This window comes from Cololabis saira, chromosome 14 (genome assembly GCF_033807715.1).
Source record: "Cololabis saira isolate AMF1-May2022 chromosome 14, fColSai1.1, whole genome shotgun sequence".
In the NCBI taxonomy this organism is placed as follows: domain Eukaryota; kingdom Metazoa; phylum Chordata; class Actinopteri; order Beloniformes; family Belonidae; genus Cololabis; species Cololabis saira.
Window position 1 is genome coordinate 19,670,061 of NC_084600.1, and position 18,508 is coordinate 19,688,568.

The 18,508-nt window shown below is 38.3% G+C and overlaps 3 protein-coding genes across 3 annotated transcripts in view; 2 read left to right on the forward strand and 1 right to left on the reverse strand.

Moving 5' to 3' along the window:
- Positions 1–1,284: 1,284 nt before the first annotated feature.
- prdx5 (peroxiredoxin 5) lies at positions 1,285–4,491 on the forward strand. Its single transcript, XM_061740056.1, has 6 exons — positions 1,285–1,574; positions 3,307–3,441; positions 3,531–3,662; positions 3,749–3,787; positions 3,870–3,934; positions 4,089–4,491. Exons 1-6 carry the CDS (start codon positions 1,479–1,481, stop codon positions 4,192–4,194), a joined length of 573 nt encoding a protein of 190 aa, XP_061596040.1. The 5' UTR covers positions 1,285–1,478; the 3' UTR covers positions 4,195–4,491.
- Positions 4,492–7,044: 2,553 nt separating this feature from the next.
- Positions 7,045–12,147, forward strand: banf1 (BAF nuclear assembly factor 1). The gene is made up of 3 exons (XM_061740057.1): positions 7,045–7,140; positions 9,376–9,528; positions 10,720–12,147. Exons 2-3 carry the CDS (start codon positions 9,403–9,405, stop codon positions 10,864–10,866), a joined length of 273 nt encoding a protein of 90 aa, XP_061596041.1. The 5' UTR covers positions 7,045–7,140; positions 9,376–9,402; the 3' UTR covers positions 10,867–12,147.
- A 1,582-nt stretch (positions 12,148–13,729) lies between these two features.
- The window catches only part of si:dkey-175m17.7 (uncharacterized), a 38,810-nt gene continuing 34,031 nt past the window's right edge, over positions 13,730–18,508 (reverse strand). Inside the window, exons 5-6 of the mRNA XM_061739232.1 lie at positions 16,160–16,259; positions 13,730–14,587 (exon numbers count right to left, since the gene is read on the reverse strand). Of these exons, the coding sequence (XP_061595216.1) occupies positions 14,459–14,587; positions 16,160–16,259 (229 nt within the window). The 3' untranslated portion in view covers positions 13,730–14,458. The remainder of the gene's footprint in view (positions 14,588–16,159; positions 16,260–18,508) is intronic.

Below are 18,508 nucleotides of genomic sequence, written 5' to 3' on the forward strand. Positions count from 1 at the left end.
AGACACAGTGATTGGTTCCAAATGATGGGGCGTTGCCGTGGTTTAGACTTGGCTCTCCCTTCGTTGAGGCACAGGCTGGTCTTGGCTCTCTTCATCTTCTCTCCTTCGTCAAATCTCTGGGGACAAGGTCCTGAAAGAAAACTCACCTTTTCTGCCTCGTTTATTCCTCCTTTTCTTTGTAATTTTAGACGGTTCGACCTTGAGCATGAGGCAGCTGTGCTCTAATCACAACTACTATAAATCTTGGCTGTGCAGTGTGTGTGTGTGTGTGTGTGTGTGTGTGTGTGTGTGTGTGTGTGTGTGTGTGTGTGTGTCTTGCACACAGGATATTAAATTAAAAGGTTTTGCAAAGCTCTTATCATAACAACACATGTGGGTGTAAGCATGTAGCAGAAACCAACAGATAAACTGACCCCACAGATCAGGATACAGATCCAAGGCCTTCCAACCTTCTCATCCTCCCACAGGCCAGCATCATGCTTTTATTGCAGCACAACACAATATGTTTATACGGTAGATAAAATCATAATAATATAAAGGTACTCTAAATGAGCGAATTAGAATAACAACAAATGATTATATTCCAACAATATCTGAAACGGATAATATATATTGTTATTAATTAAGTATTATTTGTATGAAGTCAGACGCTAAAAAGACCGGAAATAGATGCTATTTATTATGTAAATGTTATATCTTTAACACAAGCACAAGCCAAAGCTAAGAAATACATAGTAAGTAAGTAAAGTTTATTTATATAGCGCTTTTCATAGGCATTTGTCACAAAGTGCTTTACAGAATAAAAACAGGTTAGAGCAATAAAATACATATAATGCAGTTTAGTAGAGAGTGTAGTAGAGGTGATGATAAAACATGTCCCTTTGAAATTCAGTGGATTAGAAATACACGGAAGAGTTAAAGCAGATTAATTAAAGTATTAATACGTCAGTGTCGGTTTCCGCTCATGCGCACAAGAGCGGAAATAGGTGATTATGTGCATGTGGAAGGCCTGCCATGCGCAGCTGTTTTTCTTAGTTTTAACATGTTAAAACATTGTTTACAGTGCTTAAAAGTGCAGCAAATCAAACTGCAGTCAAGTTTTTAACTTACAGTAGATGATTTCACTAATACATTACAAAAAGTTACACAATCTCCATTGGGTTTTTTTTCTTCCTCCTCATCTATGCTGACTATTAAGCAAACAAAAAAGTTATTTTTCATGCATATATCCAACTGATATGCTCAAAGCAGGGTTTGTACCAAAGTGGTCAGCAGATTTAGGAAATGGCGCAGTCAGTGAAGAATTAGCAGTCTGGGAGCTATTTAAAGACCCTACATGTGCAAGAGAGCGTTGTAGCCGTGGTCAAAGTGCTTAAGCCGGAGTGACGGGATCGCTAAAGCAGTTTCAGACGTATCTAAACGTTGTTATTTTACCGTGTAACGCCCTTATCTTGACATTACTTGACGTTTGCATAAGGATGATCTCGGTGAGCAGCGTGTGCAGACCCAGACCCGTGCTCCGCTGTACCAGACTGCTGCTGCAAACCTCTGCGACCTCCAGAATGCCCGTCCAGGTAAAACGAGTGGGACCGACGAACCACATCTAATATGTGGGGTGGAAGATAATGCTTTAAACATGCTGACTTGTACCGTTAAATCCCTTTTGGTTATTGGCTGTGGCTACATGCTCACTGCTATCATCCCTCAGGGATCTGTCGCCATCACGGCCGATTTGCAGCAACCATTTAATTTGTTTATGGTCCTCCTGTGATTTTAAACTGCTTTACTTGCAACACCTGGCGTGATTTGAGCATAGTTTATGTTGAAATGTATCTGATGCTTTTAGTTTACACGCATACACTGATGGTGCTTTTGAAAGGTCGTTAGGATTTCTCTGTCTTGACTTTGGTTTAATTGATAAAATAACACTCGCAACACTTTGTGTTAATCTTTGGATAAATGTATATGAAAAGCCTCCTGGAAACATCCTTGTATTATTGTTTTTATTGTGTTTTTTTTTTATTTTTTGTTTTCTGCCTTGTGTGGCGTCAAAAGTACACGTTTATCAGGATGATCAGAAACTAAATAACCTTTATGATATAATGGATATTTATTTGAGTTTATCAAACTCCTTTTTTTATGTTCTGATTTAAGAAAAAAAAGGTTGCATGTGAAGCAGCTTATCGACGTTACGCAAATATATACGGTGGTTTGTCTCCCTCTAGTGGCCATTAGCGGAAGTGTGCCTCCAATGCAATTTTGACATTTGTCTGCTGATATTATCCTCATCCATGATAGGAGGCCGTTTTATTTATAAACTCATGAAAGTTAGCAAATGCCAGTTAGCAAAAGTGTATATTTACTTCCATACTGGAAAAGGGTTTCCAAAAATACATTTAGCAATTTCTTTGCATTTACTTTGTAATGTTACTAATGGGATCAGGTGAAAATATTTTTAAAGGAGCCATCTGTAAGAAATGTCCAAAACTGGTACTGCAGTCACTTTCAAAATATTGTTGAGTGGCGTGTACCCTCCCCCTCCTCCCCCCGACCAGAGGTTGCCAGGTAGGCTGCAGAATGCAGCAGGAACGTAGGCTGCCATGGCAAGCGACGAGTCCTACACAGTTAGTTTATTTTCTGTATTTAATGCTTTATGAAAGATGTTTTGCGAAATAATAATGTAGTTTTTGGAAAGCTAGACATTTTTTCATCCAACACGTTCGTAGCGGCTGCTGCGATAATTAGAGCCGAGCTGGCAACCCGGATGCCGAAACAATACTGACTTGGTGATTGGGAGATAGGTGGAGGGTGGAGCTTCAGGCCAAAACAAAAAATGACAACATAAACATCAGTTGAGGGCTGCAACTCCTCTTTTTAAACTGGAATATCCTGGCTTGAGTACTGTTGTCAGTGACATAAGTATTTGAAATGAACATGATTTTTAAATGTCTGTTGACATATCGGGGTCATTTTATGATTCGTTTTATTATTGCTCTTACATACAGCTCCTTTAAGTAAAGTTAGCATCATCAACACTGCTATAGAGAATACATAAAACTGTCTCAATTAGTAAATGTTTCTTGATTTCCACAGTAAACGTGTTATGTAAAAGCAATTAAAAAAAACTGACGGTAAATCAAAATGTCTTCAGTAGAAGTTTGCCACTTTGTCTCATATTGTAAAATTGACAATGGTGCCAAGTTAACATATTTAAATCTGTAGTAACACTCAAAGCACACTAGTTTCTGGGATAATTTTGAAAGGAATAAAGATTTTATTCTATATTGTAATCTCAATCCCTGTCAGGTTGGTGAGAAACTTCCCGCTGTGGAAGTGCATGAGGGAGAGCCAGGAAATAAGGTGGCAATGGATCAGCTCTTTAAAGGGAAAAAGGGGGTTCTCTTTGCTGTACCTGGAGCTTTTACACCTGGCTGCTCCAAGGTAATACCATACTCCAAACTTTGCCTGCCATGGACTACACACAGTGCGTTTTGCATCCTCTGACCTCATGTTTCATTTGTTGGTTCCAGACCCACCTCCCGGGTTTCGTGCAGCAGGCTGGTGACTTGAAAGGCAAGGGTATAGAAGAGGTCGCATGCATCTCCATCAATGATGCTTTTGTAATGGCCGCATGGGGGAAGGAGCATGGAGCAGAGGGAAAGGTATGGATTACATTGTGTGAAATGCACAATGTGATTTAACATTTATGGAAGCATATTTATGAGCTTTCTACTCCTGTCATGTGCAGGTTCGAATGCTGGCTGATCCAACTGGAGCATTTACTAAGGTAAAAAAAAAAAGTCTGCTTCATGTCCATTTAATATATCATGACTGTTTACTCATTAACGTTTTTCTTTCTGTCTTTTTAGGCTGTTGACCTGTTACTTGACAGTGATCAGATTGTGCAGGTTCTTGGGAACAAGCGATCCAAGAGGTAATGATAATATCACTTTTGGTAGAACAGATGTACAAATTTAGCTCTACATTGTCATTGAGACAACAAATGTGCCTTTTTTTTTCTTTTTTTTTAATTCCACTCTCCTTCTTCCGTACACTAAATTAAGTTCCAAATTGTGTTTGTGTTTCAGATATGCAATGTTGGTGGAAGATGGAGTTGTGAAGAAGATCAATGTAGAGCCTGATGGCACCGGACTGACCTGCAGTCTGGCCTCCAACATTCTGTCTGACTTGTAGGCTTATGCTGAGCTTATTAAACCAACTTACTCCCCCTGAGTTACTGTGAAAGTTGCACTAATACAACCTGTCAGCAGACTGTTTAAGCTTTCTCTTTTTCCCAAAGATGGATGCAATTGACTTGTGGATGCTTGTGTCAAAGACAGAGCTGGAAGTTAATCAATGCGCACAATTACAGTATGGCATGAAATGCTATCCCAAGTACAGTTCATTAGTCTTTGTATTCTGTTACTTATGACTAAATTAAGTCACTCTGAAAGCAATAAACATAACATAACATAAACATTTTCCCTCTTTCTTTGTGTTCATTGTGCATTTATTTGATATTATGCATCACTAATTATATAAGGAAACCTGTATTAATAATTTATTTTACATATCAAACAATATATAGTTCTCACACAGATATTAGAAAACTAAATATCTGATCAACTAACAAGTTATTTTCCTCACTAGTAGCTTTTATAGTTTGGTGCAGCAGATCCATTTGGACGGCTGTTGATCACTTTGTAAATTCCCAATATACAAATCTATTTTGAACTGGGCCCGGTTTCAGGCCCACCATGAAAACTGAGCTTTCCCAAAATGGACACGTTTTGGCTCGAGGAGGATGTTAAAATTCTTCGACTGGCTCAGTTTCTACTCACTTTAATGAGTTTGTACTATACACTTGCACCAATAAAGTAACTGCAACGTTGCTTGTTGAGAGGCTTAACATTTACACAGAAGGGTAAAAATATTATACATATCTATATATACGGACAATTAGGTCTGCGGTGAGGATAATTGGGACTAACCTCCCATCTATCCAGGACCTGTACCGGTCCAGGACCAGGAAACGGGCAGGTAACATCTCTGCAGACCCCTCACACCCAGGACACAGTCTGTTTGAACTCCTGCCCTCTGGACGGCGCTACAGAGCTCTGTACGCTAAAACCTCCAGTGTTGCTCTGATGAATCTCATCACTCATAGTCTCAGAGTAATCAACCACTGTGCAATAATAATAATAGTAATAACCACAATCATATGCAGTAACAATGCAACTTTCAATAACCATGTCTACCTCATACCGCTGCACCTTTCACTTCTTTTAATTGTATATATGTTAATAAGAGCTGTCATTTGGCTATTTACTGTACAGTGAGCGAAACAACCGGAGTCAAATTCCCTGTCTTGTTTGACCTGACTTGGCCAAATAAACCTGACTCTGATTCGGATTCTGGTTTCAGACCCACTGTGACAACTGAGCTTTCCAAAATTGGACAGGTTTTGGCTCGAGGATGTTAAAATTCTTTGACTGGCTCAGTTTGTACTCATTTTAACAAGCTCGTACTGTACACTTGGACCAACAACAATCTGTATTAGGCAAGGCAAGGCAAGTTTATTTGTATAGCACAATTCAACACAAGGTAATTCAAAGTGCTTTACATCAACATTAAAAGCAGCAAGACACAATTAAACAGTAAACAACAAATACAATGATAAGAAAAGAGGTAAAATAATAAAAAGCACAAGTTGTTAAAAAGTAAGGGCAGTAGAGTACAGCAGATAGGCTCTGCATTGGTACTTTTTTTTTTATTTAACATTTGCAAAAAGTACAATGATTACAAATCTTTACATTATGCAATTTCAAGTTTAATTATAACATATAAAGAGTATAACTCAAATAAAAAACAAAACAACAAGCACAACACATTATAACCAGCCAGGGGGGATGAAATTATAACAGAAAGCCAAAACATTTACATACATTTATGGTTTTGATGGCTTTTGAATTAGTAGAAAACTTAAAGGAGCTTGAGACAAGAATAAGAAATGAGACTCATTAGCACCACGACGACCGTCGGGGTTACTGCAGCCAACAGCGAAGCCGGCACGGGAGAACACACATGCAGCGTCATTTTACGTCACATCCGCAGGACAGCGCGGGAAATTCGGGCCCAGAATTGCAGGGCATTTTGCAGCACACAGCCTGTTCAAGGCAACGGAGAGATACACTAGAGGGCTCATTCTTTTTGGTTTGGAACGCTTCATCTGACATTATTACTAGAAAACTTAAAACGTATGGGCTACACATTTTTTTTCATAAATCCTGCCTCATGCTCCTTTAATAGAGTCCAGATACTGATTGAATTCACAATGAAAAGTAAAAAAAAGAGGGTTTTTTGTGTAAGAATTTGGATTTGTGGATGTGAAATTTTGCAAGGATAATCAACAAATTAATAATAAATGTTTCTTTTGGCTTTGTTCTAATCGTTACATGGTCAAAAACACCAAACAACACATCCTTCCAAAATAATTTGAAATCAGTTTCAATGCTTTCAGACACAAAATTACACATGTCAATCCAAAAAGTTTGAACAATGGGGCACAGCCAGAATAAGTGAGTCGAATTTGCAGAACAAAAGTACATTTTGAATCGATACTTCTTTTGAGGCTCTGCGTTGGTACTATGGATGTTGGTACGCGGAACCATAAATCAGCCTTAACCACCGGTGGAACCGGTGGAACAAACTTCCTGTAGACCTGAGGTCTGCTCCAACTGTCAGCTCCTTTAAATCAGGGTTAAAAACCTTACTGTTTACTCAAGCGTACTCCTAAATTAAACTTACCTGCTGTATTCTACTGCCCTTATTTTTAACAGCTTGTGCTTTTTATTATTTTACTTCTTTTCTTATCATCTTATTCTTAATTTTTTCAATCTTATTTGTTATTTACTGTCTAATTATGTCTTGCTGCTTTTAATGTCAATGTAAAGCACTTTGAATTACCTTGTGTTGAATTGTGCTATAAATAAACTTGCCTTAACCGTCTGTGGCAAAAAGGGGCGGTCGGCTGTGACGTCACGACACCGCATTGCATTGTGGTCGCCGGTGTTCAGATCGAAACAGAAACATTTTAGCTCCTCAGCTAATTGTCGTTTTTCGTGGACGAGGCATTCACGGGTAAGTTAGGCATGTTGCTGTATAGTGTGGTTATTATAACGCGTGTTTTATCACAGGGAAAGGAGGCAGTTAAACGTCTCTAAGCGGCAGTTTTAAAGTAAAATATGCACAACTATCCCGCTACATTAGCCTGCGGGCTACAGGTGTTCAAGGCGCTGATTTAAAACAAAGTGAACCTCCACCTGCTTTATTAGACACGGCTCATTGTTAGAAGATAAAAGGCTATCTGAGGAGCGATGGACACTTTGAAGGAAACGGATAAAAGCTGGATGGAAGCTGGAAATGGATAAATAATTTGAAGTGTTAGCGCTCAAACGTGGTGCGCGGGTAATCAGCAGGACCCGCGCTGATCAGAGTTTCTTCCTCTCAGTTCAGTAGAGAAGGCAGGTAAGGGGTCAGGACGGTACTGGCTCCGCTCAGGACTTTAGTTGGGTTATGTAGCTACTCATTTCTGTTCATGGCGGTGTCTGAGGAGCTGTTTATGTGAACTAGGGTTGCCACCTTTCAGAAATAAGGGACTTCTAAAACTGCATAAAAATGTGTTTATTTTATATGAAAAACAAAATGCTTTGATTTAAAGTTTAAAGTGCTTTAATAGCATTGAACTTGCATGACTGTATAGACAGCCAACCATACTAGCAACTGAAATATCCTCCTATGCTATGTATGTCCACATCAGCCCAGATGTAATATAGCCTACAGGTGAAGAATATAGTGTAAAAGTTAATTTATTTCAATAATTCAACTAGAATATGGTGTAAACGTTAATTTATTTCAATAATTCAACTAGAATATGGTGTAAAAGTTAATTTATTTCAATAATTCAACTTAAAAGGTGAAACTAATATATTACCTAGTCTTATTACATGCAAAGCAAGATATGTTAAACCTTTATTTGTTATAATTTTGATGATGGAATTGTTTACTGATTTCATAAAATATTCTCATTTATTTTTTATTTGGGGTTTTCATAAACTGAGCCATAATCACCAAAATCATAACAAATAAAGGCTTGAAATATCTCACTTTGAATGTAGTGGGGAAATAATATATTTGTTTCACCTTTTAGTTAAATTTACTACGAATGACATTTGCAATATATTCAAGTTTTCCGACCTTCACCTGTATATTATGACATCAATAAATAAGAGCATAATATATGTCCGTATTGGTTCAATACGAAACGCAACTTTTAATTCCCAAGCCATACCTGGAGGTAAAGCCCGAGTCCTCCCCGCTGTCTGGCACACACATTTATCTGGGCACAGACGCAGCAGGTCCTGTTGTCCCGCCACAAAGATTTTGCTGGCCTTAATGTTTCCTGTGTTTTATTTTGTTCATTATTGTTAAATTTAGTGTTCGTGTGTGTGTGACTGACGTGTGTATGGGGTGTTAATGAAAATACGGAACAAATCGCGTCTCGTATTAGTTCAAGACGGGACGCAGCATTTTTTTTTCTCAAATAAAGGACAATTCCGTATTTTACGGGACGGGTGGCAACCCTAATGTGAAGGGACGTAGTCCAGAATCAGGTTTATTAAAGTCAGCTCAAACAAGACTCAGTTATTTTCACTCACTGTACAGTAAATAGACAAATTACAACTCTTATTAACATGTATACATTTTTTTAGAAAAGTGCAGCAGTATGAGGTAGACATGGTTATTGAAAGTTGCATTTATTGCACAGTGATTGATTACTCTGAGACTCTATGAGTGATGAGAGTTCATCAGAACAACAGCTTGGGGGAAGAAACTGTCTCTGAGTTTGGAGGTTTTGGCTACAGAGCTCTGTAGCGCCGTCCAGAGGGGAGGAGTTCAACCAGACTGTGTCCTGGGTGTGAGGGGTCTGCAGAGATGCTACCTGCCCGTTTCCTGGTCCTGGACCGGTACAGGTCCTGGATAGATGGGAGATTAGTCCCAATTATCCTCTCTGCAGACCTGATTGTCCGTTGCAGTCTGTGCCTGTCTAGTTTTGTGGCCGATCCGAACCAGACAGTGATGGAATTGCAGAGAACAGACTGAATGATGGCAGAGTAGAAGGTGATCAGCAGCTGCTGTGGCAGGTTAAACTTCCTGAGCTGACGCAGGACTAAATAAGCTATGAATACATTACATTTATGTGAACTTGTGAAGCATAAAAAAAAAGTCCAATTATATTTAAGTCCAATTTAAATAAAACAACCACAACCTGCCCTGTACTGCCTTCTAATTTCTATAATGATCTTTGTTTCCCAGATCAGCTCCTGGTTTCCCATCACAGCCATGTCGTCAACCTCCCAAAAGCATAAAGACTTTGTGGCTGAGCCCATGGGCGAGAAACCCGTGAATGCTCTTGCAGGCATTGGAGAGGTCCTCGGTAAAAGACTGGAGGAAAAGGGTTTCGATAAGGTGAATATGCATCATTTTATTTCACTCTGCTTAATAATTCCCACTGTTATCTTCCCTTGCACTTTTTTCGATGTTTTGAACCACACACACAAAAAGAGTAATTATAATTAAATAATTTACCTTGATTCATCCATTAAAATGATATACTTAGATTTTAAAATATACCACACGGTTATGATTCAATTGTATGGATGTTTTTTTTTCTTTTTTTGCATCTGTTAAGCAAACTTTGTCCAAATGATGATTTAACAAAGTTCATTTTGTCCATGGCTTTACAATTTAACTGCTGATTCTTTTCGTCGGACAAGAATATTTAGTTTTTTTAAATACCTGACATGTTTCTGTGATTAGTTCCGGCTTCATCAGAGTTACAAGATGGTGTGTGTGTCCCGCCAATTTATCAGTTGATGTTTTAAGGAGGCGTGACTGACCTCTCATATTGATTTGGTGAGTCAATAAACACCAGTGCTGGATCAGGGAGGTCATAGAAATCAGGAAGCGGGGCCCGAGGACCATCAACAGGGATGAGGGAGCCTACACGCTCTCTCCCACCTGGAGCAGCATCCTGGGGGGGCGAACGGACAGCAGAGAGCGTGACTCACCTGTCAATCTGACGGGTGAGTCACGCTTCCTTTTAACATCAACTGATAAACCGGCGCTACACACGCACCATCTCGTGACTCTGAAGGCGGAAGTAATCGTCAAAACATGTCAGGTATTTAAAAACCGAAATATTCTTGTCCGACAAGAAGAATCGGCAGTTAAATTGTTGATCCAAATGAGCTTCGCTGAAGGATGTTTGATCTTAAATTAATATAAAACATGTCTGATAGAGATTACTTTTTTTATTTGTTGAAGGTAAATGCCTTACATATGAAATAGTCGAAAGTCCTTTTTTTGTTTAAAGTATTTTTATATGTTGAAGCAAGATCCCTCAAGATCCCTCAAAGTTTGTCAAAGAATGTCAAACCGTAGCAATTTCTAAATAGCAATTTTGTATGTATCATTAAAGATACATTGTATTTTTTTAATGGACGTGGTTCATCTTAGAAATTCATGTATCAAAATCCCCCAGTTTATTTCCCCATGGAAAGTTTCTGGAAGTTTACCTGTAATTGTCTGACCCTGTGGAAACTAGCACCCTGGTCTGACTTTAATTTTTCTTTCGTGTGTTCATCTCTGCCTCCACAGGCGTACGTTGTCCTCGGGCAGTTTCTAGTTCTAAAGAAAGACGAGGAGCTTTTCCGCGACTGGCTGAAAGACTCTTGCGGTGCAAATGTCAAACAGCAAGGTGACTGCTTCGGCTGCCTTAAGGAGTGGTGTGACGCCTTCCTATAAACACTCAGCCACCCTTTTCTATGTTTGAAGTTTAAAATGTACATTACCTCTTCAGTGACCTTTATTCAATTCAGCTCCAATGTTTGTATGATCTGGCACTGTATAAACTCACAGTTTTGATTACGGTAGTAGTTTTAAACCAATAGTTGTCAATTCTGTTTCTCCAGTTAATGAGCAAAGTTGTTAAATTAGCAAATTCTATGGGAGTCGGTGGTGAGATATGATAGTTTTAACTGTTTGCATTATAATATTCACTATCTATAGCCCATTTTAATCAAAACATTTTAACCAATTTCTTGCAGGATAAGCTAAAACTAATAAACAATGTTTTATTTACATGACAGTTAGTAAGTCCTGTTAGTATGAACGTTTGCATGGCTGACGCTAAAACTTAGATATCACATGGTTTGGGTATGTTATCCCCTTTCTTTCCAGTTTTGGGGCAAACTATTTACTTTCATTATTTCATATTGTCATCTAAATAGGATTGTGTAAGGTTGAAAGTTGTGATTCATTTAAATTCATGGGTCATCTGGTGTTTGTAATGTTCTGTCTACCAACTTTTAATTTTTGTATCACCCATCACCCGTTAGTTCAGCACTCGTTTATTGCATGCTTTGTGATGATTTACCAGAATCTTTCGAGGACGTGGAGCGTCTGAAGTGTCTTGCAGAAGATGTAGCTTATTACTATTAAACCTGAATGCTAAAACTCAACTGCAGAGTGATCCGTGTTTTAAAGATATGTTTGTATTCAAGTTATTGTTTTTAACTTCCCATCCTATGACGGAGGAAGTAATATGACAACTCATACCCGGTCTCCTTTGAGATTGTTTGGACCTGAAGATGGAAATGTATTTAAAGATGCCTATGCAACAAGCTCAAATACTATCAGAAAACGAAATCTCCCGACTTGCAAATCAAATCTATTTGCAATGGTATGAAATCAAATGAAAATCAAATGAAACACCCCACCCTGTTTATGTCTCCATAGTTGCTTAGTTTGCTGTTGTCTTTGGCTGGATTTTTGAAACATGAGATGCCTTAATGCATGCTGGGTAAACATTTAATTACGTCTAATGAACTACAAGAATCACCGTAGTGCAAGTACAGGCTGTATCCCATAATGTTACGCTCACATCAATTCACCAGCTGTATGACAATGTGATCAACTTGTTCCTCTTAAAACACTGGCTACTGTGTTTTCATTAGACTGTGAAATAGGTGCAGCTTTTATATTAATTTTATTATAAACAAATAAAGGGCACGTGACTAATTTCAATATTCATGTATGTGGGTTTTTTTTCCTCTTGTTTTTATATGCATATTTGAATGTTGGGGTTAAAACTGTTATTGGACTGTAAAGATTTGAAAGAGGATGTGGATTTAAGCATTTGTGGTGTGTTTTGTGAGCTTTGTCAAAATAAATAGCTACTTCAAGTATTATGAGACTCAGAAATATGAGTTAAATGGACGGATGGACTGAGGTCATTGAATGTTGTCAGTGCCTAGAAAAGGGCTTTGTAAGGATGCCTCGGTCCGTACAAGTCTACTGGTGTCATTCAAACTATCGATAGATGCAAAAGAATAGTTCATGACCTGTGCTTCTAACACTCGTCTGTCTTTTTGAAACTTTTTTTTTTTTTTTTTTTTGCAGCTGTTGACAGTAGTTTGAGTGGAAGTCACCTTGTGTGGTCTTACAGCAAGGTGATGGTGACAGGCAGACGATACCTGTTCATTTTTATACACCTTCTGTTCACATAAAATGTGAACATTACCTCAGTTTGTGCACACCATCACTTAAGTGGAATGACCTTTTTCAGTCTTTTAGAGGTTTAAAATAGCAATTTCTCTCAGTGTAGGTTAATTGTCCCGAGGTCTAACATTAGTTGCCATTTTGCAGTAAACATATATTCTGTTCTGACTCAAATTTTAAGTGCATCTGATTCATGTGGTTTTGGTCCCTAAGGAATGTTTTCACTCCTTACCATCTAATAACCCACCTAGGGTTGCTTTTTAAACCCGGAATGTTCCTTTAATCAGATTCATGCAGAAGAGACAGACAAACTATAACAGGTTTTATTTCAGTGCTTCATAATTCATAGTTTTTTTTTCTGCCAAAGCTCCAAATTTGGTACTTGTAGGGTACTTAAAATGCTTGAATTGTATGTGTCCAGAGCAGAGGTTCACAACAGGTTGTCACATTAAAAGATGCCACACAGCAGTTTAATTTCTTTGGATGTGATTTAAAACAGAACCAGCTTAATCTGTGAGGACAGACCATCTGACGAGGCAACGTCATCAGCTGGAAACCACAGAAGGAGCTCTCTGCTCTGGAAAACACAGATCGGACACTTAAAATGGCGATATACACCTGTCTGTAAAAGTAAAGCAGATCTACTTTTTATTCTTTCCTTCACTTGACAGAAATAGAAAATTATTCACATGACAGACTCATAAAAACCAAATAGCTGATTTCACTGCGATGGCTTGGCTTTAGATTATTTACCGAATGTCCACAATCCCTGGAATGTGTTGGTTTTTTTGGGGGGGGATCTGTGTGCTATTGAACTATAAACTGCATTGTACAGTGATCATATGCTCAGAATTGTTGCTTAAGTTACCCAGTAGCACCTAAGCGTCTACACATACACACTTCCACATCCACACTACAGCAACGGTATAGAAATGAGCAAAATGCTAAAATCTCAAGCCTAGAAAGAAATCAGCCACATGTTAAAATGCATTCATAAACAGCCTTTTTTGATACAAGTAACTGCCAAAACACCAGTGAATGAAGAGTACAAAATATAAAGACAATAGATGGGATGCAGCTGTAGAAGTTAACAGATAAAACATTCTGCTTGAAGCCCCACTACCTGCACGTTTATTCTGATGGAAGAAGCACATCGTTATTCCAATCTACAACAAGTCACCGTATGAGAACAAGTGGTAGTTATGGCATATTTCATGCTTTATGACCTAATTCCTGCCTCTCATTTGCCAGATCTGAGTTATATGGACAGTTTCCGTGATAACTGCGTTCCCTGACCTGTCAGCATCTGAGACATATAGCACCACAGTAATCCTTAGACCGACTGGGACTGTAACGTCCCTGTTAAAAACGTCAAATGCCGTAGTTTCCACATGAAGGTGTTCCTAACCGGTATGATGACGACACACTAGGACACACGATGATCAGCGTTTTGTCCTTTTCAGCATTTACATGTAGTATCTTGGAGCGTGAGATGTAAGTGTTAATAATCAAATGATAACTTTTACTTATTTAATTCATAAGATTTTCAGTCTCGTACTTTGTGGAGCTCGACTGTGATGCTTCAAACCCTTTTATTGATGAGATCTGATGTATTTTTCTCTCACATTGTTCCCCTTGTTCTCCTCTCCACGCTTACACATGATCAGTTTAAGAATTTAGCTCAAGACATTTCTCATAGTTGATTATGTACTGTACATCGGCAGCTTTTATGCAAGGTTACTATAGTACATCAATGTCTTATTTAGATTGGAAGTACACGTACACACTGTACATACTGTACAGATGTACTTTTGATTACAGCAATCCCTGATTTGTCTCAAAGCAGAGCGCAGAAGAACTTCTTCTCCCTGAAAGGGTTCTCTGAGGTGGGCACGGGGGTGATGAGGGGGTCATCGCAGGCGTGTGCGTTGCAGTAGGCCATCAGGTCGGCCGCTGCCTTTGATACCTGGAGGTGAAGACGGTCTGGTTTAGAGCAGTTCATCTGTGTGATTCATATTTTTAACATTTTTCTGCCTAACAATTGAAGGAAGTATTAAAAACAAGATTATATATTTCTAAATACGGTATGCAAGATTATTTTTCAGCTTTTCTGTTTTAACTGACTTTTCCTCTCTGTATACTCAGATGTGGGATGTGATGCTGTTTAAGTGCACACAACGAAGACCCACCCTTCCTCTCTTGTCTTACAGCCTCATGAGCGCCGACTCGGTTTCCCTTTGAGCTTTGCTCTTCACCTATTCTCCCCTGCGTTGCTTGGTTACAAGTTGTTTGAGAAAATGTGCTAAATTCATTCACTTTTGCATCTGTCTTCATGACAGAACCCACAGTAGGTCATTCTAGGCCTGTCTTTGAGTTCTAATCCTAATTATTTCACATACAGGACTGTCTCAGAAAATTTGAATATAAAGTCCTTTATTTTCTGTAATGCAAAAATGTCATAAATTCTTTAATAAATTTTTCAATAAAAAAAAAAATTGGAGCCACCTACAGGACTGTCTCATAAGATTAGAATATTGTGATAAAGTTCTTTATTTTCTGTGTTGCAATTAAAAAAAAACAAAAATGTCATACATTCTGGATTCATTACAAATCTACTGAAATATTGCAAGCCTTTTATTATTTTAATATTGCTATATATATAGCTTAAGAAAACTCAAATATCCTATCTCAAAAAATTAGAATATTCTGGGAATCTTAATCTTAAACTGTAAACCATAATCAGCAATATTAAAATAATAAAAGGCTTGCAATATTTCAGTTGATTTGTAATGAATCCAGAATGTATGACATTTTTGTTTTTTTAATTGCGTTACAGAAAATAAAGAACTTTATCACAATATTCTAATTTTCTGAGACAGTCCTGTAGGTGGCTCCAATTTTTTTTGATTGAAACTGTATATCTTACACATACGTTACAAACTACAGTGAAGCTGTAATGAATTTGAATTTTGTCTTGATTGGTCCACTTTTATCCATGATATGAACAAGGTGAGAAGGTGAAACTAAAATATTTGGTCTGAAAGCAAAAGCTACAGGTAGAAATGCATCAAAATACAGCAGCGAATGGCGGCGCAATCGGACGAGAATGTGATGCAACACAAGAGAGAAAAGTATCTGAATTAAACCTGGATTTGGGTTTTCAGTGCCTGAAAAAAAAACTACCTGTGGATTTCTGTTTAAAATAAGTAAAATCTGATTCTCACTGATTCTCTAAAAAGGACAGAGTACTCCTCTTCAAAACATAATGAGGAGATGACAGTATCTCTATAACACGGCATCATTAGCATTATATTTAAATTTCCCCACTCATGTTTTGTCCCTCTTAAAAGAGATGAGGTGTCTCTATGATGCTTCTTTGATGCCTTTAGGAGCATCAGAGAAGCCACCGACATTTGGAAACTCTCCAATGAACAAGCATTGACTTGAAATGCTTTTAAGAAAGTCACATTGGTCCAAAAGGGTTTTTGGGAGTCTCACAGATTCACATCTGGTGTCGGAGATGTGCAGCTCGTCTTACCTTTATCCTGCAGAAACTGGCCTCGATCTTCAGCTGCTCCACAAGCTTCCTGGCTTGGCCGACACTCATGGTGCTGTTCACTGGGGTGTCTCCTTTCATCCTGTTTCCACAAGGACAGCAACATTTATAACTTAAACACATTCATGTATCGCCTCTTCTTGCCTTGGGTCCCACTGTTAAAATGATCAATCCAACAATCTTTGCTTTTATATCGGCAAATCAGTTTTTTTTTAGCTGGCTAATCCAACAGATTTTAGGTGAGAACCGCAAATGCTGTGAAAATCATGTTTGTATTTCACTATTGTAGAATATTTGATAAGAGCTGATCTCAAACTGGTATCATAAATTAAGACAGTTCAGGTTGCAAACCAAGCCTGAAATCAAGTCTTGCTGTAAAGCATAAATATCTGTCACTACTGTGTCACAGAATCAGCACAGCTGCTACATTATGTCATATTGTAAGAGGACAAAATGCTGTATATTTTGGAAAAGGCAAAAGAGGCGCATACACTGGGCCAAATGGGCTGATCTGTTCTTCGGGGCCCTCTGATTATCTCCCACTATGAGCTATAAGAGCCACAGATATATCACATTTACATGGAAATAACCACCGCTGCTCTTCAGACATAAATGAAATGATGACTCAATATTCACATGACTGAATAAAAAAAAAAAAAATCTACTGCAGATTCAAAAGGAATCAAATCTGATTATCATTAAGGAAGAAAAGAAAGCACCAAAATAAGAATCTGTTTCAACCATTCTGGACCTTTCCCCATGGTCGTCTTCCCTCTCCCTCCATCCACCTCCATCCCTTTCCTCCTTACCCGTATTATATTCCTCTTCAGATGCAACCTTCCCCCCTCTTCTGTCTCTTTTTCTTCCCCGTCTCTTTCCTCCTGTCTGTGTCCCTGTGTGAGCGTATGCTTGGTGGTGTCAGTGTAGGCGGACCCCACCCCTCACAGACAGCCTGGATGCTACCCTGCTCTGCACAGTCCAGTGCACTGCAATTCTGCCACAGTGAGCACTAGATTTCTGGTGGATGGATGTGATCACCCCTTTGGCAGTGAGTGGTACCCGCCAGATGGACTGAGGACGGGGTTCCATCATAGACACATATACGTAGACGCCCCATGGAGCTGCTGCGATACGTCAACGACGCCGCCATATTGGATGTGGCAAGACTGCGCTGTAAACTAATACAAGTGAATTGACTTATTTTCATAAAGCACCTTTCTACAAAGAAATTTTACGTTTTACGTCTAATTTATCATTCAATAGTTAGGCACCAAATATAATATGTTTAATTTTCTCAGATGCCAAAAATAAGAACTTTATTGATTCCACATAGGAGTAATGTTATATCAGCTATAGAGAACAAGGTAGTGCCGAAAAACAAAATAAGAAAAATAGAGAAACATATTTACTCATCAACAAAGCATATTTTACATAAACGTATTTTACATTTTTCAAGTGAAAAAACAACATATTTGAACCATCTTTCAGATTTTCTTTCAGTTATTTTATTGTCTGAAAAATGGTTCAAATATGTTTTGTTACTTGAAAAATCTTAAATTTGTTTTGTTGATGAGAAAATATGTTTCTCTATTTTTGTGAGGGGGGATATATATTGTTTTTCGGCACTAACTTGTTCTCTATAGCTGATATAACATGAATTACTCCTATGTGGAATCAATAAAGTTCTTATTTTTGCCATCTCAGAAAATTAAATATAATATATTTGGTGCCTAAATGTTTCCCAATTATATTAGTGCCTATGTGAATGAATAAATGAGACCTAAAATGCAAATTTCTTTGTAGAAAGGCGCTTTATGAAAATAAGTCAATTTACTTGTATTAGTTTACAGCGCAGTCTTGCCACATCCAATATGGCGGCGACGTTGACGTATCGCAGCAGCTCGATGGGGCGTCTATGGTTCCATTAGTGAAGGTTTTCTAATGTGGGTGGATTGTACCATGTCTGTGCTCAGGGAATTGGGGCCAACTGAAACGTCTCAGGTTTCAGTCTGAGATGAACCAGGATGGCCAATGTTGGCATATGGTGTTGTTTTTCAGCACTAAATAATTACATATATATTTATGAAGATGAACTCCATGGGATAGGATCATGATGTGTCTCTGTGTCTTTAGGGATGCTCATCCTCTCCTCTGTTGCTATGGGGACTGCCGGGTCTGGTTTAATGGTCTCTACATCACATCTCAAATGTGCAAATTTGGTCTGGTATTCAAATAACAAGTGTGCTGCACATGAGAGTAACTGGTGCTTTGGTTCATATTATGGCTTTAAAAGAAAAAAAAAAGTATCACGGGATATATTTTGTAAGTAGT

Coding starts and splice junctions, on each gene's coding strand:
- prdx5 (XM_061740056.1), top strand. CDS start 1,479: ATGATCTCGGTGAGCAGCGTGTGCAGACCCAGACCCGTGCTCCGCTGT. Junction 3,663..3,748: donor AGCATGGAGCAGAGGGAAAG/GTATGGATTACA, acceptor TGTCATGTGCAG/GTTCGAATGCTGGCTGATCC. Junction 3,935..4,088: donor GGGAACAAGCGATCCAAGAG/GTAATGATAATA, acceptor TTTGTGTTTCAG/ATATGCAATGTTGGTGGAAG.
- banf1 (XM_061740057.1), top strand. CDS start 9,403: ATGTCGTCAACCTCCCAAAAGCATAAAGACTTTGTGGCTGAGCCCATG. Junction 9,529..10,719: donor AGGAAAAGGGTTTCGATAAG/GTGAATATGCAT, acceptor CTGCCTCCACAG/GCGTACGTTGTCCTCGGGCA.